The 27,786-nt window shown below is 43.3% G+C and overlaps 1 protein-coding gene across 1 annotated transcript in view; it reads right to left on the bottom strand.

Moving 5' to 3' along the window:
- The window catches only part of RNLS (renalase, FAD dependent amine oxidase), a 356,662-nt gene that overhangs the window by 325,954 nt on the left and 2,922 nt on the right, over positions 1–27,786 (bottom strand). The window contains exons 2-4 of the mRNA XM_038743984.1: positions 21,695–21,800; positions 19,201–19,343; positions 16,360–16,518 (exon numbers count right to left, since the gene is read on the bottom strand). Of these exons, the coding sequence (XP_038599912.1) occupies positions 16,360–16,518; positions 19,201–19,343; positions 21,695–21,800 (408 nt within the window). The remainder of the gene's footprint in view (positions 1–16,359; positions 16,519–19,200; positions 19,344–21,694; positions 21,801–27,786) is intronic.

The following is a 27,786-nucleotide window of genomic DNA, read 5'->3' as shown; positions in this document are numbered from 1 at the left end:
ACCGTCTCTCTATGTTGCCAACTTGTACTTCCCAAGCGCTTAGTGCAGTAAGTGCTCAATAAACACGATCGAATGAATGAATGAACGAATAAAGCACAGGCCCGGGAGTCAGAAGGACCCGCGTTCTAATCCAGGCTCCGCCACATGTCTGCTGTGCGACCCTGGGCAAGTCTGTCCACTTCTCTGTGCCTCAGTACCCTCATCTGTAAAATGGGGATTAAGACTGGAGACCCTATATGGGACAGGGACTGTGTCCAACTCGATTATCTTGTATCTAACCCAGCACTGAATACAGAATCTGGCACACAGTAAATACTTAACAAATATCCTACAAAATACCAAAACCCAGAAAACCCCAGTAGGTCTTCCAGTCTGAAACTGCCAGCAGGGAGCAGCCAAACCATTCCATAGACATTAATGTAACCAACTAAATCAATCAATTAATGCTACTTAATCAGCCAAATTAGCAGGCACTTTCCCTGCCCATAATGAATTTACAGCCTTGAGGGGGAGCTAGACATTAATATGAATAAATAATTGATATAAGTATATTTATAATATATAATATAATATATAATATGTATGTTTGTACATGTTTGTACATATTTATTACTCTATTTATTTATTTTACTTATACATATCTATTCTATTTATTTTATTTTGTTAATATGTTTGGTTTTGTGCTCTGTCTCCCCCTTCTAGACTGTGAGCCCACTGTTCGGTAGGGACCGTCTCTATATGTTGCCAACTTGTACTTCCCAAGCGCTTAGTACAGTGCTCTGCACACTGTAAGCACTTAATAAATACGATTGATTGATTGATTGTTAAGTAATTCACACCATATAACATATAACAAGGGAGATGCTGACCAACTTGTACGTTATGATCTGACTTCCTGAAAACCAGTCTTTCATTCATTCATTCATTCAGTCGCATTTATTGAGCGCTTACTGTGTGCACAGCACTGTACTAAGCGCTTGGGAAGTACAAGTTGGCAACATATAGAGACGGTCCCTTTCAGTACTGGGATCTCGTAGTAATGTGAACTGCAGAATCTGTTACCACACGGCCACCTTTTTATATGAAAGAGCAATTTTCCTGATTTACTCTTTTAGAGGATCCTTCATCATTACCATTCTGATGTCATATGTGGGAGGCCCCTATATCCAGTGTTTAGTAGGGGCTCAATAAATACTGATGATGATGGTGATGAAGATGATGATGACTACGATGACCAATCAATCAATCAAATTTATTGAGCACTTACTGTGTGCACAGCACTGTTCTAAGCGCTTGGGAAGTACAAGTTGGCAACATATAGAGACAGTCCCTACCCAACAGTGGGCTCACAGTCTAGAAGGGGGAGACAGAGAACAAAACCAAACATATTAACAAAATAAAATAAATAGAATAGATATGTACAAGTAAAATAAATAAAGAGAGTAATAAATATGTACAAGCATATATACAGGTGCTGTGGGGATGATGATCATAATGATGATGATGATGATCTGGTTTTGCAAAGGCATTTATTATCTGGGTTTTACTGCCTGCACTAAGGCTTTATTATTTATAATCTGTCCCACTTGTGAGACAAATATTTTCTTCAGCTTGTCTTTACTCCAGTTTCTCAATAGGCTTTATTCTTCATTAGGTCATTTACTGAGAAATTACTTAGTGCTGACCACTGGGGTGATACAAGGTTACCAGATGGGACCCAATCCCCGTCCCACTCGAGGTCCATAAAGGTGATGTGACTTGCCCAAGGTCACACAGCCATGCAGCGTTAGAGCCGGGATGAGAACCCAGGTCACCTGATTTCTAGTGCCAAGCTTTTCCACTGATGTATTTGGTTAGGAGAAGCAGTGTGGCTCAGTGGAAAGAGCAGGGGGCTTTGGAGTCAGAGGTCATGAGTTCAAATCCCAGCTCCACCAACTGTCAGCTGTGTGACTTTGGGCAAATCACTTAACTTCTCTGTGCCTCAGTTACCTCATCTGTAAAATGGAGATTAAGACTGTGAGCCCCCCGTGGGACAACCTGATCACTCTGTAACCTCCCCAACACTTAGAACAGTGCTTTGCACACAGTAAGCGCTTAATAAATGCCATCATTATTATTATTATTATTATTCCTCACAACTGTAGGAAGTCTGGGTATTTGTCAACTGTCCTTTGCAATCAATCTTCAGTAACTTGAGCTTTATTGATAGTGAACTCATCTTCCCCTATTTGTTCTCCTGCTCTCATCTGCGTGAATAAGGATTTCTCCACAAACTCCATTTAAACATCCTCGCTCAAGTTGTTTTCGGTTATTTTTAATCTTGGACGTAGCTGTGTTTAGAGTCAGCAAAGTGTTTCCAGGAGAAAACAAAATGACTGCTGACATAATGCCCATCCTAGTGCTTTATCTTAAAGCCATCATCATTACACTATATTAAAGATTATTCCATTTTCTATTTAGTGGATTCAGCCTCAAACTGAATCTCAGTGGACCGAGACAGTCTCCATGAACTATTCTCCACTGTTTAAGTCCAGCCCTTGTTTTGACAGTCCTTTCTCCATTTGAAAGATGGAACATTTTTTCTCTTTTCCTCACTGCAAATAAGCCCAGTAGTTGATGCGCTTCAAATTCTCCAGAAGTTAAGACTGAAAGTCTGAGTTGTCGACATTCTTATCATTGGTACCACTCATGTTTAGATTGTTATTTTTTAATAGACTGATGAAGGATTCTAGATCTTTATCATCAATTATGGTCGATATTCATTAGACTCTGTAGGAGTCATTCATTCATTCAATCGTATTTATTGAGCACTTACTGTGTGCAGAGCACTGTACTAAGCACTTGGGAAGTACAAGTTGGCAACATATAGAGACGGTCCCTACCCAACAACGGGCTCACAGTCTAGAAAGGGGAGACAGACCAAAAAACAAAACATGGGGACGGGTGTCAAGTCACCAGAATAAATAAAAGTAAAGCTAGATACACATCATTAACAAAATAAATAGAATAGTAAATATGTACGAGTAACTCCTACAGAGTTCAGAAGCCTGCCGTGGGTGTTCAGAGGGACATCATTTTCAAGTAGAACCTCGAACAATAAACTGGGCGTTATGATAGTAAGGCATATGATTCCCCTCAAAATGAAAATAAATGGATCTCAAAATAGACTGTGAGCCCGCTGTCGGATAGGGACCGTCTCTATACATTGCCAACGTTTTTCTTCCCAAGCGCTTAGTACAGTGCTCTGCACACAGTAAGCGCTCAATAAATACAATTGAATGAATGAATAGACGTTATTAAGTGTTAGACAAAACGTAAATATGGTATGTTTACATTTGCTGAAAAAGGCTGTTTCTGAATGTCGAAAATCTAGCATTTCTTCAGGTCCACACCAAATTCTCAGGAGATCTCCTCCCATTCAAACATTAAAGCCAGTTGCTCCAAGACAGGGAAACGATCAGGGAAAGATGATGCTCATCAGGAAGGTAAGTCATACTGATAATTTCTGGCATGGGGGCCTGGTTATCCCACTGGACTGCCCCAGTTCAGGGCACATGATGGAGTTTTGGAAACTGAGCCTGCAGAGACCTGGACAGTTTATTGAACCAAGGCATTGGGTGGTCTTCTTGAGAGGAGTCAGTCAGACAGTCATACTGAATGCTTACTGTGTGCGAAGCGCTTGGGAAAGTACAATATAACAATAAAACAGATACATTCCCTGCCCGAAATGAGCTTACAGTCCAGAGTGGGAGATAGACATCAGTGTAAATCAATCAGTCGTATTTATTGAGCGCTTACTGTGTGCAGAGCACTGTACTAAGCGCTTGGGAAGTACAAGTTGGCAACATATAGAGACAGTCCCTACCCAACAGTGGGCTCACAGTCTAAAATAAATAAATAAATAAATAAATACAATTACAGCTACATACAAAAGTGCCGCGGGGCTGGAAGGGAGGGTGAATAAAGAGGGCAAGTCAGGGTGACGCAGAAGGGAGTGGAAGATAAGACTGAGTCGAGGAAGGCATCTTGGAGGAGATGCGCCATCGATAAGTCTTTGAAGGTGAGGAGAGAAACAGGTCTCCTCTTCTTTGTCCATCTCCCTCTCCGGCCTTTAATGATCTGCCATAATGCTAGAGGGTCATAAATATTCAAGATATTTTTCATCTTTTAGGGGGGGCTAGGCGTAGCTGGCGGGTGGGCGAGGTGGACCACGGGAGACAAAGGTTTGCAGGCTGAAACAGTTTGAGAAGCCCTGGCCGCTCCTGTTCATAAAAGGCACGGGAAGTCTAGTGGCACTCTCTTTCTAGTGGTGGCTCCACATGGCCAAATCTTTCTAGACTGTGAGCCCACTGTTGGGTAGGGACCGTCTCTATATGTTGCCAACTTGGACTTCCCAAGCGCTTAGTACAGTGCTCTGCACACAGTAAGCGCTCAATAAATACGATCGAATGAACGAAATGAATGAAATCTTTCCTTCCTACTCTAGGGCTGGGTCCTGCTTCCAATCTGATCTTCTCCAGGCTTGGATGTACACTGTAAACAATGCATCTTTGCAGAGTTCACATTCTTTTATGAATAGAGAAGCAGCGTGGCGCAGTGGAAAGAGCCCGGGCTTTGGAGTCAGAGGTCATGGGTTCAAATCCCAGCTCCGCCAATTGTCAGCTGTGTGACTCTGGGCAAGTCACCTAACTTCTCTGGGCCTCAGTTACCACATCTGTAAAATGGCGATGAAGACTGTGAGCCCCCCATGGGACAACCTGATTGCCTTGTAACCTCCGCAGCGCTTAGAACAGTGCTTTGCACATAGTAAGCACTTAATAAATGTCATTATTATTATTATTATTCTTCCTTGCCCTCCCTATTAACTATTAATTATTATAATTATTACAGCTTAGTTTAATTCATTATATAAATTATTTATATAATATATATACATTTATATTTATATAATATATATTATTATAATATAATTTGTATAATACATATAAATAATTTAGTATAAATTATAATATAGTTTGTAATTATTAATAATTATTTAATTATTATTGAAGTGACTGGAACGATATAGGACTGAAACTCCCCCCTCCTTCATGAATGAATCAATCAATCAATCGTATTTATTGAGCGCTTACTGTGTGCAGAGCACTGTACTAAGTGCTTGGGAATTACAAGTTGGCAACATATAGAGACAGTCCCTACCCAACAGTGGGCTCACACTCTAGAAGGGGGAGAATGACATGACAGACATGTTATGAGTGACAGACCACCACTCTCCCCACCTTCAAAGCCTCATTAAAATCACATCATCTTCACGAGATCTTCCCTAAGCCCTAACTCCCCCTGTTCCTTCTCCCTTTTTTTATATTCATACACTTTTATTTGATATTCACCCCACCTTCAACCCCACAGCACTTCTGTACATATCTGTGATTTATTTTAATGTCTGTCTCCCCATCTAGTCTGTAAGCTCCTTGTGGGCAAAGATCAAATTCATTCATTCATTCATTCAATCGCATTTATTGAGCGCTTACTGTGTGCAGAGCACTGTACTAAGCACTTGGGATCTACCAGGTCCGTTGCATTGTACTCTTCCAAGCACTTAGTACAGTGCTCTGCATACAGTAAACACTCGATAAGTATGACTGATTAATTGATTGATTAAAAAAACTTCTCTCCCCTTGCCTCTTTCCAGGTCAAACACGAAAGATATAGTCTACTAATAAAAGGTCCTATCAAAAAACTTAGTGACTGTTTCATGTACAGATGCCATGTGCCTAAAGGCAGGGAAAGAATCTAATTTGGAACAATTTGGAAATTAAAAGACCAAAAAAGGCCTACAAGTGTAGTTTTAAAGAGCTACAAATATCTCATGGAAAACTTTGAACAGCACTGCAATTAGAAACAACTGGACAAATAAAGTTGTCTCTACTGTTTTGTAAAGTCAACAAAAATCTTTGGTTTAATATACCTGCCGTGCCCTAGGGTCCATTAATCTATCTCGGTATCTACCTACAGTCTTCTTAGGCTTTCCAAACTCATCTATCACCGACGTACCTATAATATTTTTAATTTGCTTCTCTTTCACGTGAAAGGCTCTGCTGACTAGTTATGATTCCAAGTCTTACATACTTACAGAAACCAAATAATGAAAATATATATACTATTCTTAGATCGTGAGCCTTTGGAGGGACAGGGACCGTGTCTAATTCTCACCTGTGCATTCTCTCTGCATGTACTACGGTGCTCTGCACATAGTAAGCACTTAAGAAATAATCATACTACTACTACTACACGCACATACAATTTTCCTATAAAGAGAAGTAAGTGCAGCACCTTGATTACATCAAGCCCATTGATTATGGTGTTGTGAATACCTCCTTCCCTTCCCCACTGCACCTGTATATATGTATATATGTTTGTACATATTTGTTACTCTATTTATTTATTTATTTATTTTACTTGTACATATCTATTCTATTTATTTTATTTTGTTAGTATGTTTGGTTTTGTTCTCTATCTCCCCCTTTTAGACTGTGAGCCCACTGTTGGGTAGGGACTGTATCTATATGTTGCCAACTTGTACTTCCCAAGCGCTTAGTACAGTGCTCTGCACACAGTAAGCGCTCAATAAATACGATTGATGATGATGATAGAAGCAACATGTGGTTTATAATTTCTTGGCCCCATGCAATTCCTTCCAAATCCAAAGCTGGATTCTCACGGCCTCCAAAACAGGAGAAAAATCTAGCTCATTTTAGCAAGAGTTTTCCAAAGGTATTAGACACACTTTCCCTAAGCTCACTTACGGCCAACTCAACGATATTTCCCAGCAAGTCACCGAGGCAGATGATGCAACACAAAATCAGAATAATTTACTTCGCTTGCTGAAAAAGCACTGCAAAACAATGACTTTCATTTCAATTGAATTATTCCAGTTGTTGATTTAACATGAAAAAAGCAACGCAGTCATTTCAACAACTATAAACACGTCTGATTTCAAGCTTTCAAATATGCTGGTGGTGGTGGAGGTGATGGCAGAGAAAAGAATCTTCTAAAAGAAAACAGAGCCTGGCAGGTTGAAACAAAATAAGAGGAATGTGATTTGCGCAGAATGTGATTTTCTACGGAGGACTTTTCAAATGAAGAAAGATTAACTCTGTCCTGCAGGAACCTAAGTCTTGAATTACTGAAGAAATAGTCATCATTTGAATGCTAAAAGGTCTGTTGTTATGGGAATGATTTTTTTTTTTGTTCTTGGAATCAGGGCCAGATTGGATTATGGCTCTTGTGAACTCAGAGCAATGGAAGTCTATCCCCTATCTTGCCCTTCCTAGTTGCCCCTCCTTGCCTTCTGATTTTCCATCCCCACGTCCCACCCCAGTACGGCTATTTTCAGCCTGGAGAATTTTGCCGTCTCCTACAGTGCTCTGCACACAGTAAGCGCTCAATAAATACGATTGATTGATTGATTGATTTGACAGCAAACTCCATGGGGGTCTTCAAAGCCTTATTAAAAGCACATCTCCTCCAAGAGGCCAACCCTAATTCATTTCCTCTTCTCCCACTCCCTTCTGCATCGCCCCTGCACTCGGATTTGCAACCTTCCTCGGCCCCACAGCACTTACACACGTATCCATAACGTATTTTTTCATTTTATTTATTTATTAATGTCTGTCTTCCCCTCTAGACTGTAAGCTTGCTGTGGGCAGGGGACGTGTTTATCAACTCTTTTATACTGTACTCTCCCGAGGGCTTAGTACAGTGCTCTCTGCACACAGTAAACCATCAATAAATGCGACCGTTTGAGTGACTGGAACTGCCAACCTGGTTATCTGGCATCTACCCCGGTGCTTAGTACAGCACTTGGCACAGAGAAAGTGCTTAACAAGTACCCCCACTATTAAGGGGGTCATGCAGCACCCCCTCCCTCAACCAGGGGAGTAGTGACCTTGACATAACTGCCCCCATTCTGTCCAGTGATCAATCCAACCCTCAATCTTGTGATGCTAAACGGGAAGCATCCTGAATTAATTCTGTTGCAGATATTTATTTTCCTGACCTCAGAGAAGATGAAATTAAGGATTTTTTTAACGTGAAGAATGAGCTTTCTATATCATACGAAAGCTTTATAAGACGAAGTAATGCCTTTTCTATCATCCTTAAAAATAATAATAATAATAATGGCATTTATTAAGCGCTCATTACGTTCAAAGCACTGTTCTAAGCGCTGGTGGGGTTACAAGGTGATCAGGTTGTCCCATGGGGGGCTCACAGTCTTAGTCCCCATTTTACAGATGAGGTAACTGAGGCACAGAGAAGTGAAGTGACTTGCCCAAAGTCACACAGCTGACAATTGGTGGGGCTGGGATTTGAACCCATGATGTCTGACTCCAAATAATAATAATAATAATAATAATAATAATAATGGCATTTATTAAGTGCTTACTATGTGCAAAGCACTGTTCTAAGCGCTGGGGAAGATACAAGGTGATCAGGTCCCAAGTGGGGCTCAACAGTCTTCATCCCCATTTTACAGATGAGGGAACTGAGGCACAGAGAAGGTAAGTGACTTCAATCAATCAATCGATCGTATTTATTGAGCACTTACTGTGTGCAGAGCACTGTACTAAGCGCTTAGGAAGTACAAGTGGGCAACATATAGAGACAGTCCCTACCCAACAGTGGGTGCACAGTCTAGATTTGCCCAAAGTCCATGCTCTATCCACTGAACCACACTGCTTCTCCTTAAATGCATGAAGCAGGATGCTTTCTGTTCGGTTTATGTATTTGATGTCTGCAGAGCTCTCTTACAGAGAAAGGGATTATAGTACTCTCATTTTTTTCATCTTGTAGCAAGAAGGAACTTCACTTTTAAACAGAGTGGCTTATTAATGTCAGGACAGCTACTTGGTGTGTCTGGTGTGTCTAAGTGAGCAACTAATCACACTGGCGTACTCCGGTTAGAGCTATCGTGCAAAGTTTTCCAAAAACTGTCACTTACTTTCTTATATTACTGGCAGCAAATTGCAAGAAAATGCTGTGGTTTTATACACGCACCCTCTTGAGTCAAAAATGATATTGTGAAACACTTGTCTCTCCAGAAAGGAAAGGATGGTGAAGACGGTAAGATCCACGACCCTAAATCCTTCCAGCACTCTGTGGTTTTAGCCCACAAGACTGTAAACTCCTTGAGGGCAGAGATCAGATCGGCGTCTACCGACTCTATCGTAGTGTGCTCTCCCAAGTGTTTAATACAGTGCTCTCCACACAGTTAGCACTCAGTAAATACCACTGACTGCTGTTACCCAGTTGAAGAACGGGGTGGAGGAAATAAGAACTAATGTCAGAAATCACGGGTACCTGGTGGTACTATGCCCTTCGGGGTGGAGCCAGGCATGCTGAATATAATAATAATAATAATAATAATAATAATGGCATTTATTAAGCACTTACTATGTGCAAGGCACTGTTCTAAGCACTGGGGAGGTTACAAGGTGATTAAGTTGCCCCACGGAGGGGGCTCACAGTCTTAATCCCCATTTTACAGATGAGGGAACTGAGGCCCAGAGAAGTTAAGTGACTTGCCCAAAGTCACACAGCTGGCAATTGGCAGAGCTGGGATTAGAACCCATGACCTCTGACTCCAAAGCCCCTGCTCTTTCCACTGAACCACGCTGCTTCTCTAATATAAATATTTATATTCTTTATATAAATATAAATGTATATAAATTTTTCTGAATTTAATTATATTATAATTATACCAGTATATATAATTATATATAATAATTACAATTTAAATTATAATATAAATTTTTTTTGAATGTAAATATTTCAATGCTTCGCTTTGACCGGAGACCACCCTTTTAACGGGCCCAAAATACAAAACCACGAAGCTTTAGTGTAGAGTCCAGCCCTGAGCAGGTTTTCAAGAAATATCACTGCTCCTACTTCCAAGAATTGGCCTTTGGGCCCCAGTACGAAAGGAAGCTCTATCAATTTGGAGCATCAAAAACTTCAACATTTAATGAACACAAATGAAGAAAAATGGCAAAGTTAATTTGAGAATGGATCCCAAATTTCCTAATTCAGGACAAAAAAAACATTAAAAAGCCATATGAGGAAAAGTATCTGGGACTTTTTGCTGGATTTGTTTGGATAATAATTTCAATTTTCACTTGGCTAGCATAGGCCACTCTCTAGGGTTCGACAGGAGAGTGCAGTGCCTGGCACATAGTAAGCGCTTAATAATAATAATAATGAAGAAATTTATTAAGCACTTACTATGTGCAAAGCACTGTTCTAAGCGCTGGGGAGGTTACAAGGTAATCAGGTTGTCCCACGGGGGGCTCAGTCTTAATCCCCATTTTACAGATGAGGTAACTGAAGCACAGAGAAGTTAAGTGACTTACCCAAAGTCACACAGCTGACAATTGGCAGAGCTGGGATTTGAACCCATGACCTCTGACTCCAAACCCCGTGCTCTATCCACTGAGCCAAGCTACTTCTCTAACAAACACCATTATTATTAGTAATATCTTGCTGCTTTTGTGACATAGCAGGTGAGTATGGAGTTTCCCTCATTTTCGCAGTCCTAGACTGAAGATAATTTTAGTTTAGGCCACTACTGTTTTTCTTTCTCTTTGCAGGGTTTGTCTGCCTGAAATATTACAGCTGGGGAAAACCAAGTCCTTTGATTTTCCCTTTATACTGTTTGTCCTCTCTCTTTCCCCCTCCTGTCTTTGATTATAATTATAATAATAATAATGTTGGTATTTCTTAAGAGCTTACTATGTGCAAAGCACTGTTCTAAGCGCTGGGGGGAACACGAGGAGATGAGGTTGTCCCATGTGGGGCTCACCGTCTTAATCCCCATTTTACAGATGGGGTACTGAGGCACAGAGAAGTGAAGTAACTTGCCCAAGGTCACACAGCAGACATGGGGGGGAGGTGGGATTTGAACCCATGACCTCTGACTCCCAAGCCCGCGCTCTTTCCACTGAGCCACGCTGCTTCTCTTTGCACGTTAACCTGCTGAATGACCAAATGAAGGCAATGGAAATACTAGAAGAAATAAAATACATCCCAGGAAACAGTGATTGTCAGCAACAACAAGGAAAAAAAATATGCTCAAACATATTTATTGAGTGCTTACTGTGTGCAGAGCACTGTACTATGATATTTTTGACTAAAATACATTTTCTGGATTATCTGGAGAGTGCAATTCACTGTAGGTTTGCCCCCTTTTTACCATCAGAGTTGAGAGTTGGCTCTAAGGCTTTAGTTTTATTGTGAGACTAAGCAGGTAAACTGAACTGAAAAATAATAATAATAATAATGATAATAATAATGATAGCATTTATGAGGCACTTACTATGTGCAAAGCACTGTTCTAAGCGCTGGAGAGGTTACAAGGTGATCAGGTTGTCCCACAGGGGGCTCACAGTCTTAATCCCCATTTTCCAGATGAGGTAACTGAGGCCCAGAGAAGTGAAGTGACTTGCCCAAAGTCACACAGCTGACAACTGGCAGAGGTGGGATTCGAACCCATGACCTCTGACTCCAAAGCCCGGGCTCTTTCCACTGAGCCACGCTGCTTCCCCCAAACTGAAAACTGAAACTGAAAAACTAAAAACAAAACTGAAAAACCAAGGGAATTGAGAGATGGGCTTCGATCCCCTTTCCACAGACCAAAAAGCAGCATGGCCTAGTGATTAGAGCTTGGGCACGGGAGTCAGAAGGATCCGGATTCTAATCCCAGCTCCGCCACTTGTCTGCTGTGTGACTTTGAGCAAGTCACTTAACTTCTTTGGGCCTCAGTTACCTTGTCTGTAAAATGGGAATTAAGACTATGAGCCCCATGTGCGGCGGGGACTCTATCCAACCCAATTTGCTTGTATAATAATGATGGTATTTGTTAAACGCTTACTATGTGCAAAGCACTGTTCTAAGCACTGGGGAGGTTACAGGGTGATCAGATTGTCCCACGGGGGGCTCACAGTTTTAATCCCCATTTTACAGATGAGGTCACTGAGGCACAGAGAAATTAAGTGACTTGCCCAAAGTCACACAGCTGACAGTTGGCAGAGCCGGGATTTGAACCCATGGCCTCTGACTCCAAATAATAATAATAATAATAATAATCATGGCATTTATTAAGCGCTTACTATGTGCAAAGCACTGTCCTAAGCACTGGGGAGGTTACAGGGAGATCAGGTGGTCCCACGGGAGGCTCACAGTCTTAATCCCCATTTCACAGATGAGGGAACTGAGGCCCAGAGAAGTCAGGTGACTTGCCCAAAGTCACACAGCTGGCAACTGGCAGAGCCGGGATTCAAACCCATGACCCCTGACTTCAAAGCCCGGGCTCTTTCCACTGAGCCATGTTGCTTCTCCGTAGAGGAGCGAGAAGTGATGGGATAAATTATAGGAAGAAAGTACAAGGGACAGAGTAGAGAAAGAAAATATTGCACTTTCATCCCAGACATGGGGTAGAATTTCTATACTCCAATGCTTACTACGATGCCCGGCACATGGTAAGCACTTAACAAATATCATTTAAAAAAAGACAGTAGTAGTTGTTTTTTTCTTCTGCCCTCAGATATGCTAGCCATTTTTCAGCTCCTGGACATCCCCTTTTAGCCCCTTCCTTCCTCTCCCCCTCGTCTCCCTCTCCATCCCCCCCATCTTACCTCCTTCCCTTCCCCACAGCACCTGTATATATGTATATATGTTTGTACATATTTATTACCCTATTTATTTATTTATTTTACTTGTACATATCTATTCTATTTATTTTATTTTGTTAGTATGTTTGGTTTTGTCTCCCCCTTCTAGACTGTGAGCCCACTGTTGGGTAGGGACTGTCTCTATATGTTGCCAATTTGTACTTCCCAAGCGCTTAGTACAGTGCTCTGCACACAGTAAGCGCTCAATAAATACGATTGATGATGATGATATGGCTCCAGTACAACACCTGGGATAAGGTAAGTGCTGAACAAATACCACAATTATCATTATTATCGTTATTATTCATCAATTTTTCCTGTCTAATGCAACAAACCTAATTTTGCTCCTTTGCAGGGTGGAAAATAAGGCATCTTAAGTCCACGCGGCCCTTTTGGGGTTGCACCTGGAGGGTTTCTGGTCCTCTACCAGTCTTGACTACGGGAGGGAGACTAAAGCAGAGTTTCTAGTCCTCTACCAGTCTTGACTACGGGAGGGAGACTAAAGCAGAGTTTCTAGTCCTCTACCAGTCTTGACTACGGGAGGGAGACTAAAGCAGAGTTTCTAGTCCTCTACCAGTCTTGACTACGGGAGGGAGACTAAAGCAGAGGCCTACCCACTCCATTCCTAGCTTGGCCAGTGGCTAGCGAGTGGGAGGCAATCCTCTAAAAGGCAAAACTCTCCTGTGCCGGGCAGCAGCAGCTGGGAGAGAGTTGAGGGCAGAGACTCAAGTTTCCTGCACGGAAGGAAGCTTTCATATTTTGATCAAGAAATCCCTACAGATCCACTACCAGAACGACTGCAGATGGAGGGGGGGCGTTCTGGGAGAGATGTGTCTATGGTGTCGCTCTGGGTCGGAGACGACGCGACAGCATAAGACAAGACAAATTATTGCTCCAGAAGTAGTGTGGCTCCGTGGAGAGAACCCGGGCTTGGGAGGCAGAGGTTGTGGGTTCAAATCCCAGCTCCGCCACTTGTCGGCTGCGTGACTTTGGGCAAGCCGCTTCACTTCTCTGAGCCTCCGTTGCCTCATCTGGAAAATGGGGATGAAGACTGTGAGCCCCACGTGGAACAACCTGATCACCTTGTAACCCAGCACTTAGAACAGTGCTTTGCACGAGTAAGCAGTTAAGAAATGCCATTATTATTATTATTACTGTCTCTATATGTTGCCAATTTGTACTTCCCAAGCACTTAGTACAGTGCTCTGCACATAGTAAGCGCTCAATAAATACGATTGATGATGATTATGCAGCCTAGGATGACTTAAGCGGCGGTGGAGAAGGAAAAGAAGGGTTGGGCTTCCCCCAACCCCACCGAGAATGAGATGCTGGGTCAGACCTGCCAGAAATGGAAACGGAACAAGAGTGAGACAAACGGTGTGTGGTCACACCCCTTCTGCTCTCAGTATGGCCACTGCTACACAACTCCCCTTCCAAACTCTAATAATAATAATATGACATTTATTAAGCGCTTACACTTGGGAGGTTACAAGGTGATCAGGTTGTCCCACGGGGGGCTCACAGTCTTAATCCCCATTTTTCAGATGAGGTAACTGAGGCACAGAGAAGTCAAGTGACTTGCCCGAAGTCACCCAGCTGACAATTGGTGGAGCCGGGATTCGAACCCATGGCCTCCGACTCCAAAGCCCGGGCTTTTTCCACTGAGCCACACTGCTTCTCTGCCCAGGAGGGGCTGAAAGGGGAAAGTCAGAAATGAACAGACTGGACTCGAGTACGGATGCGAGTGACGTTCCAGTGAAGCAGGAGTGTAAGGCTGATTCATTCATTCATTCAATCGTATTTATTGAGCGCTTACTGTGTGCGGAGCACTGTACTAAGCGCTTGGGAAGTACAAGTTGGCAACATATAGAGACGGTCCCTACCCAACAGTGGGCTCACAGTCTAGAAGGGGGAGTGAGTCGAGTCAGACAGAGATGATCTTCCTATGTGCCAGGCACTGTACTGAGCACTGGCGTAGAAACAAGCTAATCAGGTTGGACTTAGTCCATGTCCCACACGGGGCTCACGGTCTTTGTCCCCATATTATATATGAGGTAACTGAGGCATGGAAAAGTGAACTGACTTACCCAGGGTCACACGAAAGACAAGTGGCGGAGCCAGAAATCGAACCCAGGTCCTTCTCGCTCCCACAGCCGTGCTCTATCCACTAAGCCACACTGCTTCTCACTACGGCCACCTACAGATCCCAAGGGTGAGTTCTCACAGTCAATCAATCAATTGTATCAAGTGCTTACTGTGTGAACAGCATTGTACTAGGCACTTGCGAGAGTACAGTACAATAGAGTTGGAAGACACATTCCCAGCCCACAAGGAGTTCACATTCTAGACGGAGAGGTAGACATTAAAATAATTAAAATAAACGGAGAAGCAACATGGTTTAGTGGAAAGATCATCGGCCTGAAAGTCAGGGGACCTGGGTTATAATAATAATGGCATTTATTAAGGGCTTACTATGTGCAGAGCACTCTTCTAAGCGCTGGGGAGGTAACAAGGTGATCAGGTTGTCCCATGGGGGGCTCACAGTCTTAATCCCTATTTTACAGATGAGATAACTGTGCACAGAGAAGTGAAGTGACTTGCCCAAAGTCACAAAGCTGACAATTGGCAGAGCCTCGGGAATTGAACCCATAACCTCTGACTCCAAAGCCCGTGCTCTTTCCACTGAGCCATGCCGCTTCCCTGAAAAAAAAAAAATACTGGCTCTCCCTCAGGCCTGCTGTGTGATCTTGGGCAAGTCACTTAGCTTCTCTGGGCCTCAGTTTCCTCAACTGTAAAATGGGGAGTCAATTCCTGTTCTCCCTTTTACTTAGATTGAGAGTCCCATGAGGGACAGGCACTGTAGCTGACCTGATAATTTTGTATCTACACCAGTGTTTAGTACAGTGCTTCGCACAGAGTAAACAATTAACAAATACCACAATTATTATTATTATTTTTGCAAGACCTCCAGCCAGGAGAATGGAGTCATTAAGTATAATTAGTATTTTTAGTATTACTAGTACTCCTCCTCCTAATAAAGGTATTTGTTAACTGCTTACTGCATATCAAGCACTGTACTAAACACTGGGATAGATTCGATGTAATCAGAACAGTCATTCATTCATTCGTATTTATTGAGCGCTTACTGTGTGCAGAGCACTGTACTAAGCGCTTGGGAAGTACAAGTCGGCAACATATAGAGACGGTCCCTACCCAACAGCGGGCTCACAGTCTAGAAGGGGGAGACAGACAACAAAGCACAACATATTAACAAAATAAAATAACATATTAAAGACATCCTTGGCAGAAAGGCCACCCCCCTGTCCCACATGGGCTACTAGTCTATGTGAGAGGGAGAACACATATTTAATCCACATTTTAGTGATGAGGAAACTGAGGCACAGAGAAAAGCAATTTAAGTGTCTCGATTTATGGCATGGGATTAATAAGGGGTGGAGAAAAGCACAATCCAAACCTAGAGAACAATACTATAACAGCTTGCTAAAGCATATTATCAGGTTATAATAAGTTTCACCCATCCAAGCAAATCACGGAGGTGTTTAAGGTGGGGTCCGTACTCTCATGTGAGAAACTATTTTCCACAGGGAAACTATTTTCTGAGGAAAGCACTTACTGTTCACGATGTCACCTTGAAGCTGAAGGATTTGCGGAACTGGAATCGTGAGGATGACGACGTCAAACTCCTCTGCAGGTCCCGTTTCTCTGTGAACCTCCCATTTGCCACTTCTGAGGAAGATCTTGGTTACGCAGTGCTCATAGAAGACATCCACCCCTATTCCAGAAAAGCAACCAAGTCACATGTCGGGGGAAGACAACAGAAACCTCGTGGATCATCATTAAGCAGGATGAAACACCAAAATGAGCATTACTTCGATTCTAATAATGGATGAAATGGATGGATGGATGGATGGATGTGCGATTCCCAGACAGCTGTTAGAGAGTGAGTTCAAGTGAGGCGACCACAAGCAGGAAAGGCAGACAAAACGTTTCAGCCCGACTTCAAACAGTGTGAGATTGACGCGGGCTGGTGCAGGAAAAAATAGCCTGGTCCAGACATCATCTTTTTCAGAAAGGTTTGGACCAGATAACGATTCAAAATGATTTAAAAACTTCAAACCTCACAGTCCACCACTCTCCGCACCTTCAAAACCCTCCTAAAATCACATCTCCTCTAAGAGGTCTTCCTTAAGTCCTTCACTTCCCCTATCCATCCTCTGCGTCAACTATGCACTAGGATTTTCAGCGCGTAGAACAGTGCTTGTCACCTAGTCAGTGCTTAACAAATACCACCAATCAATCAATCAATCAATCAATCGTATTTATTGAGAGCTTACTGGGTGCAGAGCACTGTACTAAGCGCTTGGGAAGTACAAGTTGGCAACATATAGAGACGGTCCCTACCCAACAGTGGGCTCACAGTCTAGAATTATTATTATTATTTTACTACTATTATTTTAAGCACTATGATTTTCAACTCGGCACCAGAGAATTTAATATTCTTATACTCTGCTATTTCCCCTATCACGAATCTACTTTCATGTTTGTCTCCCCCAGTAGACTGTTAAGTTTCTTGTGAGGGATGGCGTCTACTAACGCTGCTGCATTATACTTTCCCGAGTGCTTCGTACAGCGTTCTATGCACAGTAAGCGCTAAAAAAATAGCGCTTGACTGACTGATTGTGAAACAGTGGTAGGCATCGCAAAGGAGAGCTGCATCCATCAGCTAGTGATGAAGGAGTCTCCCATCGAGAAGCAGCTTGGGCTAGTGGATAAAGCACGAGCTTGGGAGTCAGGAGGTCCCGGGTTCTAATCCGGCTTCGTCATTTGTCTGTCTTGTGACCCTGGGCAAGTCACTTCACTTCTCTGTGTCTCAATTACCTCATCTGTAAAATGGGGGTTAAAACACTGTGAGCCCCGTGTGGGATGGGCTGTGTCCAATCTGATTAATTTATATCTATTCCAGCACTTATTACAGTGCCTGAAAGTCAGCGCTCAACAAATACCATAAAGGAAAAAAAAAAACAAGAATGGCCAATGGACCTCAGTCATAAGCTGCTAAAACCTTTTAGACTGTGAGCCCACTGTTGGGTAGGGACTGTCTCTATATGTTGCCAACTTGTACTTCCCAAACGCTTAGTACAGTGCTCTGCACACAGTAAGTGCTCAATAAATACGATTGATGATGATGAAAACCGAGACCCTGCACAGAGGAATTAATTCTAGTGCTACTGGCTTGCACAGTTCCATTCACACTCTCCAAATCTGTCAGTCATGATCCTCCTGGACCATGGAGCGCACCCAAAAAAGCATTCGAGATCTCAGAGAAGCAGCGTGGCTCAGTGGAAAGAGCCCGGGCTTTGGAGTCAGAGGTCATGGGTTCAAATCCCAGCTCCACCAATTGTCAGCTGTGTGACCTTGGGCCAGTCACGTCACTTCTCTGTACCTCAGTTACGTCATCTGTAAAATGGGGATTAAGACTCTGAGCCCCATGAGGGACAACCTGATCACCCTGTATCCCCCAGTGCTTAGAACAGTGCTTTGCACATAGTAAGCAGTTAACAAATACCATCATTATTATTATAATTATTATGAGTCAGGGGTCATGGGTTCAAATCCCCGCTCCGCCAATTGTCAGCTGTGTGACCTTGGGCAAGTCACTTCACTTCTCTGTGCCTCAGTTCCCTCATCTGTCAAATGGGGATGAAGACTGTGAGCCCCCCGTGGGACAACTTGATCACCTCGTAACCTCCCCAGCGCTTAGAACAGTGCCTTGCACATAGTAAGCGCTTAATAAATGCCATTATTATTATATTAGCCAGCTAATGATGGTGGTATTTGGTGAGTGCTTATTATGTGGCAAGCACTGTACTGAGCGCTGTGGTAGATACAAGGTAATTAGGTCACACAAGGGGCTCAGAGGTGAAGTGGGAGGAATCCCCATTTTGCCGATGACGGACGTGAGGCACAAGGAAAAATATCACGGATCATTACTGTGGCACGGTCCTGAGACTGGATGGTTTTTATTGAGTGTTTTCCGGAAGCAGAGCACTGTCCTAAGTGCTTGGGAAAGTGCAATACAGAAATCAAGCCTCCTTATCTGAACATGGCTCTTCAGAGATTTTTAAATAATAATAATAATAATAATGGCATTTATTATGTGCTTACAATGTGCAAAGCACTGTTCTAAGCGCTGGGGAGGTTACAAGGTGATCAGGTTGTCCCACGGGGGGCTCACAGTCTTAATCCCCATTTTCCAGATGAGGGAACTGAGGCACAGAGAAGTTAAGTGGCTTGCCCAAAGTCACACAGCTGACAGTTGGCGGAGCCAGGATTTGAACCCCTGACTTCTGACTCCAAGCCCGTCCTCTTTCCACTGAGCCACGCTGCTTCCCCAACCCAGTTGACTCGAGGCTTAATAAAAGTGATATTCAAGAAAAGTCCCTCTGATGCCCACCTGATTCTTGTAAAAAGTACTTCACAATCGAGGAGACTCCTTGAGGTGCCACAAAGTTGCGTTCCCCTTCTTTCACCACCATTCCTTCTATAGAGGACGTCAGGGGCTTCAAAACCCCATTAGCTAACAGCTCATCATAGAAACTGTAAAGAACATACAGATGGAAAGGATTCAGTATAAATAGCTAAACCATTACAGATGGCTAATCATTTCTAATAACATGCAATCTCTAAGTAGTATCTGTAATAATTTATTTTTCAACAAAACTGTTTTAAGAGGCTAGAGATGTGAAAGACAAAAAAAAAGATTCTTGCCTAAAGTTATAAATAATAAGTATTGAAAGAACATGCAGAATCATGTTGATCATTTCGAGTGTGCCCAGTAAAATTACTTGCGTGGCTGTTTAAAATCAACTTATCAGAGCCACTAAAATATGGTTGAATTACGATATGAACAGATCGTGTCTACCAACTCGTTTGTATTGCACTTTCCCAAGCACTCAGCGCAGTGCTCTGTGCACAGTAAGCGCTCCATCAGTACCAGTAAATGATTGGTTGATTTCAGGCAGAATGCTTTGAGAAAATCTAAAACGAATAACTTTCTTTTAAAATATTAAAACATTTAGATGGTGAATCAGCTGTCAATTCAAAATCGAGAGAAGCAAAATGGAAAGAAACCGGGGCTGGAAGTCAGAGAAGCTGGATTCTAATCCCGGCTCAGTCACTCAGTTATTTTTTTTTAATGGCATTTATTAAGCGCTTACTATGTGCAAAGCACTGTTCTAAGCGCTGGGGAGGTTACAAGGTGATCAGGATGTCCCACGTGGGGGCTCACGGTCTTCATCCCCATTTTACAGATGAGGTAACGGAGGCACAGAGAAGTTAAGTGACTTGCCCGATTGGCAGAGCTGGGATTTGAACTCATGACCTCTGACTCCAAAGCCCGGGCTCTTTCCACTGAGCCACGCTGCTTCTCTTTCTTTGTGCCTCAGTTGCCACAACTGAAAATGAGGATTCAATACCTGTTTCTCCCTCTAATTTAGAATATGAGCCCCATGTGGAACAGAGACTGTATCTGACCTGATTCACTTGTATCTACCCCAAGTTTTAGACCAGTTGTTTCACACAGAGTAAGCACTTAGATGCCACAATTATTATTAATATTAGACTGTGAGCCTCGTATGGAACAGGAACAGTGTCCAACGTGATTCTTTTATAGGCACTTAAGTACCATTAAAAAAAAATTACACAAAAGCGTAGACAAGCTGATTATCACGGGACAGTGATTTTGTGATTTTTCCACCAAGCCAGACTTTCATTTATGAAACTTTTTGTAAGATTCAACTACTGAATACAGCTGTCCCCTGTGTGACGTAACAAATAAACAGCTACGGGTGTGGGGTAGGCCTACTTATTTTCTTTACTTTCTTACCCTTCTCAAATAAGAAACCAGCTGCAATTTGACAGCTGAATAAATGTTGGAGGCCAACGGTTGAATTTGATTATATTACCTGTATATATGTTTGTACATATTTATTACTCTATTTATTTTACTTGTACATATCTATTCTATTTATTTTATTTTGTTAGTATGTTTGGTTTTGTTCTCTGTCTCCCCCTTTTAGACTGTGAGCCCAATGTTGGGTAGGGATTGTCTCTATATGTTGCCAACTTGTACTTCCCAAGCGCTTAGTACAGTGCTCTGCACACAGTAAGCACTCAATAAATACGATTGATTGATTGATTGATTGATTGATTAAACTTCTCCCTGGACCCTGATATTTCTTTAGATGCTTGGATAGATGGATGAGTAAGGAGAAGCAGCGTGGCTTAGTGGAAAGAGCACGAGCTTGGGAGTCGGAGGTTCATTCATTGATTCAATCGTATTTATTGAGCGCTTACTGTGTGCACAGCACTGTACTAAGCACTTGGGAAGTACAAGTTGGCAACATATAGAGACGGTCCCTACCCAACAGTGGGCTCACAGTCTAGAATGGGGAGACAGAGAACAAAACAAAACATATTAACAAAATAAATAGAATAAATATGTACAAATAAAATAGAGTAATAAATCCGTACAAACATATATACATATACACAGGTGCTGTGGGAAGGGGAAGGAGGTAAGGCGGGGGATGGGGAGGGGGAGGAAGGAAAAGAAAGGAGGGAGCTCAGTCTGGAGGTTGTGAGTTCTAATCCCGACGCCGCCACTTGTCAGCTGCGTGACTTTGGGCAAGTCACTTCATGTCTCGGTGCCTCAGTTCCCTCATCTGTAAAATGGGGATTAAGACTGTGAGCCCCACGTGGGACAACCTGATCACCTTGTAGCTTACCCCAGAGCTTAGAACAGTGCTTGGCACATAGTAAGTGCTCAAATACCATCGTTACTATTACTACTATGTACGTCTGATGTGAAGAGTCCAAATCTAAGGACGGTCCGCCGGCAACCCTCCAAAGTGCAACTGGAAAGAGCAGAGTCCCTGGATTCGACTCACCTTCGATGTCTCTCGGCATACTGAGGGGTGAGAGTGAGGTACTGAGCTCCCAGGTCTGCCGTGCAGCGTGAGTTGTACGGGCTTTGGGACGTGCCCATTCTTCCGCCTTGAATGGAGGATAATGGAGTCATAAATCAATCATCATCATCATCAATTGTATTTATTGAGCGCTTACTATGTGCAGAGCACTGTACTAAGCGCTTGGGAAGTACAAATTGGCAACATATAGAGACAGTCCCTACCCAACAGTGGGCTCACAGTCTAAAAGGGGGAGACGGAGAACAAAACCAAACATACTAACAAAATAAAATAAATAGAATAGATATGTACAAATAAAATAGAGTAATAAATATGTACAATCGATCGACTGTATTACCTTGTATCAGTGCTTTGCACATAGTAAGCGCTTAATACAAGCCATTATTATTATTATTATTTACTGAGCACTCACTATGTGCACAGCCCTGTACAAAGCACTTGGGAGAGAACCACAGAATTAGCAGACACGTTCCCTGCCCATAAGGATCTTACAATCTAGAGGGGGAGACGGACAATAATATGAATGAATATTCATTCATTCATAACAATAATAATAATCATGGCATTTATTAAGAAGTGCTTACTATGTGCAAAGCACTATTCTAAGCGCTGGGGAGGTTACAAGGTGATCAGGTTGTCCCACAGGGGGGCTCACAGTCTTAATCCCCATTTTACAGGTGAGGGAACTGAGGCCCAGAGAAGTAAAGTGACTTGTCCAAAGTCACACGGCCGACAATTGGCGGAGTCGGGATTTGAACCCATGGCCTCTGACTCCAAAGCCCTTGCTCTTTCCACTGAGCCACACTGTTTCTCATGTGCTTTCTTTGGTGAAAGGGTCCATTCTGAAGATTGGACTTGGCTTGTTAGAACTTTTGATTCATTCATTCAATCGTATTTATTGAGCACTTACAGTGTGCAGAGCACTGCACTAAGTGCTTGGGAAGTACAAATCGGCAACATATAGAGACGGTCCTACCCAATAATAATAATGATGGCATTTATGATGGCAAAGCACTGTACTAAGCCCTGGGGAATTTACAAGGTGATCAGGTTGTCCCACGTGGGGCTCACGGTCTTCATCCCCATTTTACAGAGGAGGTAACTGAGGCTCAGAGAAGTGAAGTGACTGGCCCAAGGTCACACAGGTGACAAGCGGTGGAGCGGGATGACCCAACAGTCGGCTCACAGTCTAGAAGGTGTGACTTTCATAATTAAATTAAACATATAATTTAAAGACGGAAGTAGAAATCGGCAACGTACGGAGACGATCCCTTCCCAACAATGGGCTCGCGGTCTAGAAGGTGAGACTTTCATCATTAAATTAAATATGTAGTTTATAATATATAATTGAAAGATACGGATGTGAGCGTTGCGGGATTGGAGGGTGGGAAGAATAACAAGTGTCCAAGTTTTCCATCTGCATAGATGATGCAGAAGGAGAGCGAGCAGGGGAAAAGAGGGTTTAATCAGGGAAGGCTTCCTGGGGGAGATGTGACCTTAGTGATGCTTTGAAGGTGGAGAAAGTAGGGATCTGGTGTATATGGAGGGTGAGGGAATTCCAAGCTAGAAGGATTCCTCGGGAAAGGGGTCGGCGGTGAGCCCCAGGTGGGACATATTTATTTGTACATATTTATTACTCTATTTATTTTATTTGTACATATCTATTCTATTTATTTTATTTTGTTAGTATGTTTGGTTTTGTTCTCTGTCTCCCCCTTTTAGACTGTGAGCCCATTGTTGGGTAGGGACTGTCTCTATATGTTGCCAATTTGTACTTCCCAAGCGCTTAGTACAGTGCTCTGCACATAGTAAGCGCTCAATAAATACGATTGAGGATGATGATTTATTGATTTATTTTACTTGTACATTTCTATCCTATTTATTTTATTTTGTTGGTATGTTTGGTTCTGTTCTCTGTCTCCCCCTTTTAGACTGTGAGCCCACTGTTGGGTAGGGACTGTCTCTATGTGTTGCCAATTTGTACTTCCCAAGCGCTTAGTACAGTGCTCTGCACATAGTAAGCGCTCAATAAATACGATTGATTGATTGATTGATTGATTGATTGATGATGACAGGGACCGTGTCCAACCTGATAAGCTTGTATCTACCCCTGTGTTTAGTCCAGTGCCTGGCATGTAGTAAGTGCTTAAATGCCGTCACTATTATAGATGAGATGGGGGCACAGTAAGGAAGCTGATGCTAGAGGAGCAGAGCGTGCGGACTGGGCTGCAGTAGGAGATTAATAATAATTACGGTACTTTCATTCATTCATTCATTCAATCGTATTTATTGAGCGCTTACTGGGTGCAGAGCACTGGACTAAGCGCTTGGGAAGTCCAAGTTGGCAACATGTAGAGACGGTCCCTCCCCAACAGCGGGCTCGCAGTCTAGAAGCGGGAGACGGGCGACAAAACCAAACGTATTAACAAAATAAAATAAATAGAATAGTAAATATGTACAAGTAAAATAGAGTAATAAATCTGGACGAACATATATACAGGTGCTGTGGGGAGGGGAAGGAGGTAGGGTGGCGGGGATGGGGAGGGGGAGAGGAAAGAGGGGGCTCAGTCGTTGGGTTGGTGTAGTAGCACATATAGGGGCATGGCATAGTGGCTAGAGCACGGGCTTGGGCAACAGAAGGTCATGGGTTCTAATTCTGGCTCTGCCATCTGTCCGCTGTGTGATCTTAGGCCAGTCACTTCACTTCTCTGTGCGTCAGTCCCCTCACCTGTAAAATGGGGATTGAGACTGGGAGCCCCACATGGGACAGGGATTGGGTCCAACCCAATCTTGCTTGTATCCACCCAAGTGCTTGGTACATTTCATTTCATTGTACTTTGGGCAAGTCGCTTCACTTCTCTGTGCCTCAGTTACTTCATCTGTAAAATGGGGATGAGGACTGTGAGCCCCCTGTGGGACAACCCGACCACCCTGTAACCTCTCCAGCGCTTAGGACAGTGCTTTGCACATAGTAAGCACTTAATAAATGCCATTATTATTACTGTTATTGTATTTATTGAGCAGTTTCTGTGTGCAGAGCACGGTACTAACTGCCTGGGAGAGTACAATACAACACTAAACAGACTTACACGCTGCCCACAATGAGATCTAAATATAGTAAGCGCTTAAGAAATATCACCATTATTATTATTATCCCTTCTCAATCAATCAATTGTATTTCTTGAGCGCTTACTGTGTGCAGAGCACTGTACTAAGCGCTTGGGAAGTACAAGTCGGCAACGCATAGAGACGGTCCCTACCCAACAATGGGCTCACAGTCTAGAAGGGGGAGACAGACAACAAAACACATGATTCATAAAATAAATAAAATAATGAGAACATTAAGTTCAGTATACCTACTTGTCAACACTCCCATAGCCCATAGTTTCTTTCAAGGCCCAAAGTTAGGAATGGGCCCCAGGTTCCATGCTCCGTAATTCATTCATTCAGTCGTATTTATTGAGCGCTTACTGTGTGCAGAGCACTGTACTAAGCGCTTGGGAAGTACAAGTTGGCAACATATAGACCTACCCAACAACGGGCTCACAGTCTAGAAGGTCCGGACTACCTTGTCTCACTAGCTAGGACATAAGGGCTGGGAAACATTGTGGAAGGAGTCAAGCACGGACTTAATAATAATAATATTTTTGTGATTATCTTGCAGACGGCCTTGCAGGGGTTGAGAGACGACAACCTCCTTCTCTCCTACGAAGCAGCCAGCACACTCGGCTCCTCCAGCGCTCACCTTCTCACTGTACCTCTGTAAAATGGGGATTAAAACTTAGAGAAGCAGCGTGGCTCAGTGGGAAAGAGCCCCAGGCTTTGGAGTCAGAGGTCATGGGTTCAAATCCCAGCTCTGCCAATTGTCAGCTGTGTGACTTTGGGCAAGTCACTTCACTTCTCTGGGCCTCAGTTCCCTCATCCGGAAAATGGGGATTAAGACTGTGAGCCCCCCGTGGGACAACCTGATCACCTTGTAACCTCCCCAGTGCTTAGAACAGTGCTTTGCTCATAGGAAGCACTTAATAAATGCCATCATTATTATTATTATTACCTCGATCTCACCCGTCTCACTGCTGTCCCCTGGCCCACACTCGTTCATTCATTCAATCGTATTTATTGCGCGCTTACCGTGTGCAGAGCACTGTACTAATAATAATAAATAATAATAATAATGGCATTTGTTAAGTGCTTACTATGTGCAAAGCACTGTTCAAAGCGCTGGGGGGATACGAGGTAATCAAGGTTGTCCCATGTGGGGCTCACAGTCTTCATCCCCATTTTACAGATGAAGTAACTGAGGCTAGAGACGTTAAGTGACTTGCCCAAGGTCACACAGCAGACACAATAATAATAATAATAATGATGGTATTTGTTAAGTGCTTACTCTGTGCAAAGCTCTGTTCTAAGCACTGGGGAGGTTACAGGGTGAACAGGTTGTCCCACGGGGGGCTGCCAGTTTTAATCCCCATTTTACAGACGAGGTAACTGAGGCGCAGGGAAGTTAAGTGACTTGCCCAAGGTCACACAGCAGACATAATAATAATAATAATAATAATGATGGCATTTGTTAAGCGCTTACTCTGTGCAAAGCACGGTTCTAAGCACTGGGGAGGTTACAAGGTGATCAGGTTGTCCCACTGGGGGCTCCCAGTTTTAATCCCCATTTTACAGATGAGGGAACTGAGGCGCAGAGATGTGAAGTGACTTGCCCAAAGTCACACAGCTGACAGTTGGCAGAGCTGGGATTTGAACCTATGACCTCTGACTCCAAAGCCCGGGCTCTTTCCACTGAGGCACGCTGCTGCTGCTAAGCGCTTGAATGTACTGTACTTAGTACTTAGTACTCTGTGCTTAGTACTAATAACAATAATAATGGCATTTATTAAGTGCTTACTATGTGCAAACCACTGTTCTAAGCACTGGGGAGGTTACAAGGTGATCAAGTTGTCCCACGGGGGGCTCACAATCTTAATCCCCATTTGACAGATGAGGGAACTGAGGCCCAGAGAAGTGGAGTGACTTGCCTAAAGTCACACAGCTGACAGTTGGCAGAGCTGGGATTTGAACCCATGACCTCTGACTCCAAAGCCCGGGCTCTTTCCACTGAGCCACACTGCTGCTGCTAAGCGCTTGAATGTACTGTATTTAGTACTTAGTACTCTGTGCTTAGTAATAATAATAGTGGCATTTATTAAGTGCTTACTATGTGCAAAGCACTGTTCTAAGCACTGGGGAGGTTACAAGGTGATCAGGATGTCCCACTGGGGGGGGGGGCTCACAATCTTAATCCCCATTTTCCAGATGAGGGAACTGAGGCCCAGAGAAGTGAAGTGACTTGCCTAAAGTCACACAGCTGACAATTGGCGGAGCCGGGATTTGAATCCATGAGCTCTGGCTCCAGAGCCCGGGCTCTTTCCACGGAGCCACGCTGCTTCCCAGAGCACTGTACTAAGCACGCTCTACCTCTGACCTGGAATGGCCTCCTTCCTCAAATCCACCGGACAATCACTCTTTCCTGAGCCCAATGTTGGGTAGGGACTGTCTCTATATGTTGTCACTTTGTACTTCCCAAGCGCTCAGTACAGTGCTCTGCACATAGTAAGCGCTCAATAAATATGATTGATTGATTGGAGGCGCTTCTCTTTCTAGAGGCCCTCCCAGACTAAGCCCCACTTTTCCTCATCTCCCACTCCCTTCCTGTTCATCCTAACTCCCTCCCTTTGCTCTTCCCCCACTCCCCACCCCACAGCAGTTATATATCTATATATCTATATCTATATATCTATACAGATATATAGATCCCACAAGTGGCGCTTACAACAGTGCTTGGCCCATAGTAAGCGCTTAACAAATACCATCATCATTTAGAGAAGCAGCTTGGCTCAGTGGAAAGAGCCCCGGCTTGGGAGTCAGAGGTCACGGGTTCAAATCCCAGCTGTGCCACATGTTCGCTGTGTGACCTGGGGCAAGTCACTTCAGTTCTCTGAGCCTCCGTTCCCTCGTCTGTAAAATGGGGATGAAGACTGTGAGCCCCACGTGGGACAACCTGA

Source organism: Tachyglossus aculeatus, chromosome 3 (assembly GCF_015852505.1).
Source record: "Tachyglossus aculeatus isolate mTacAcu1 chromosome 3, mTacAcu1.pri, whole genome shotgun sequence".
Classification (NCBI taxonomy): Eukaryota; Metazoa; Chordata; class Mammalia; order Monotremata; family Tachyglossidae; genus Tachyglossus; species Tachyglossus aculeatus.
Note: the sequence above shows the minus strand (reverse complement) of the source record. Positions and strands in the feature narration are given on the sequence as shown.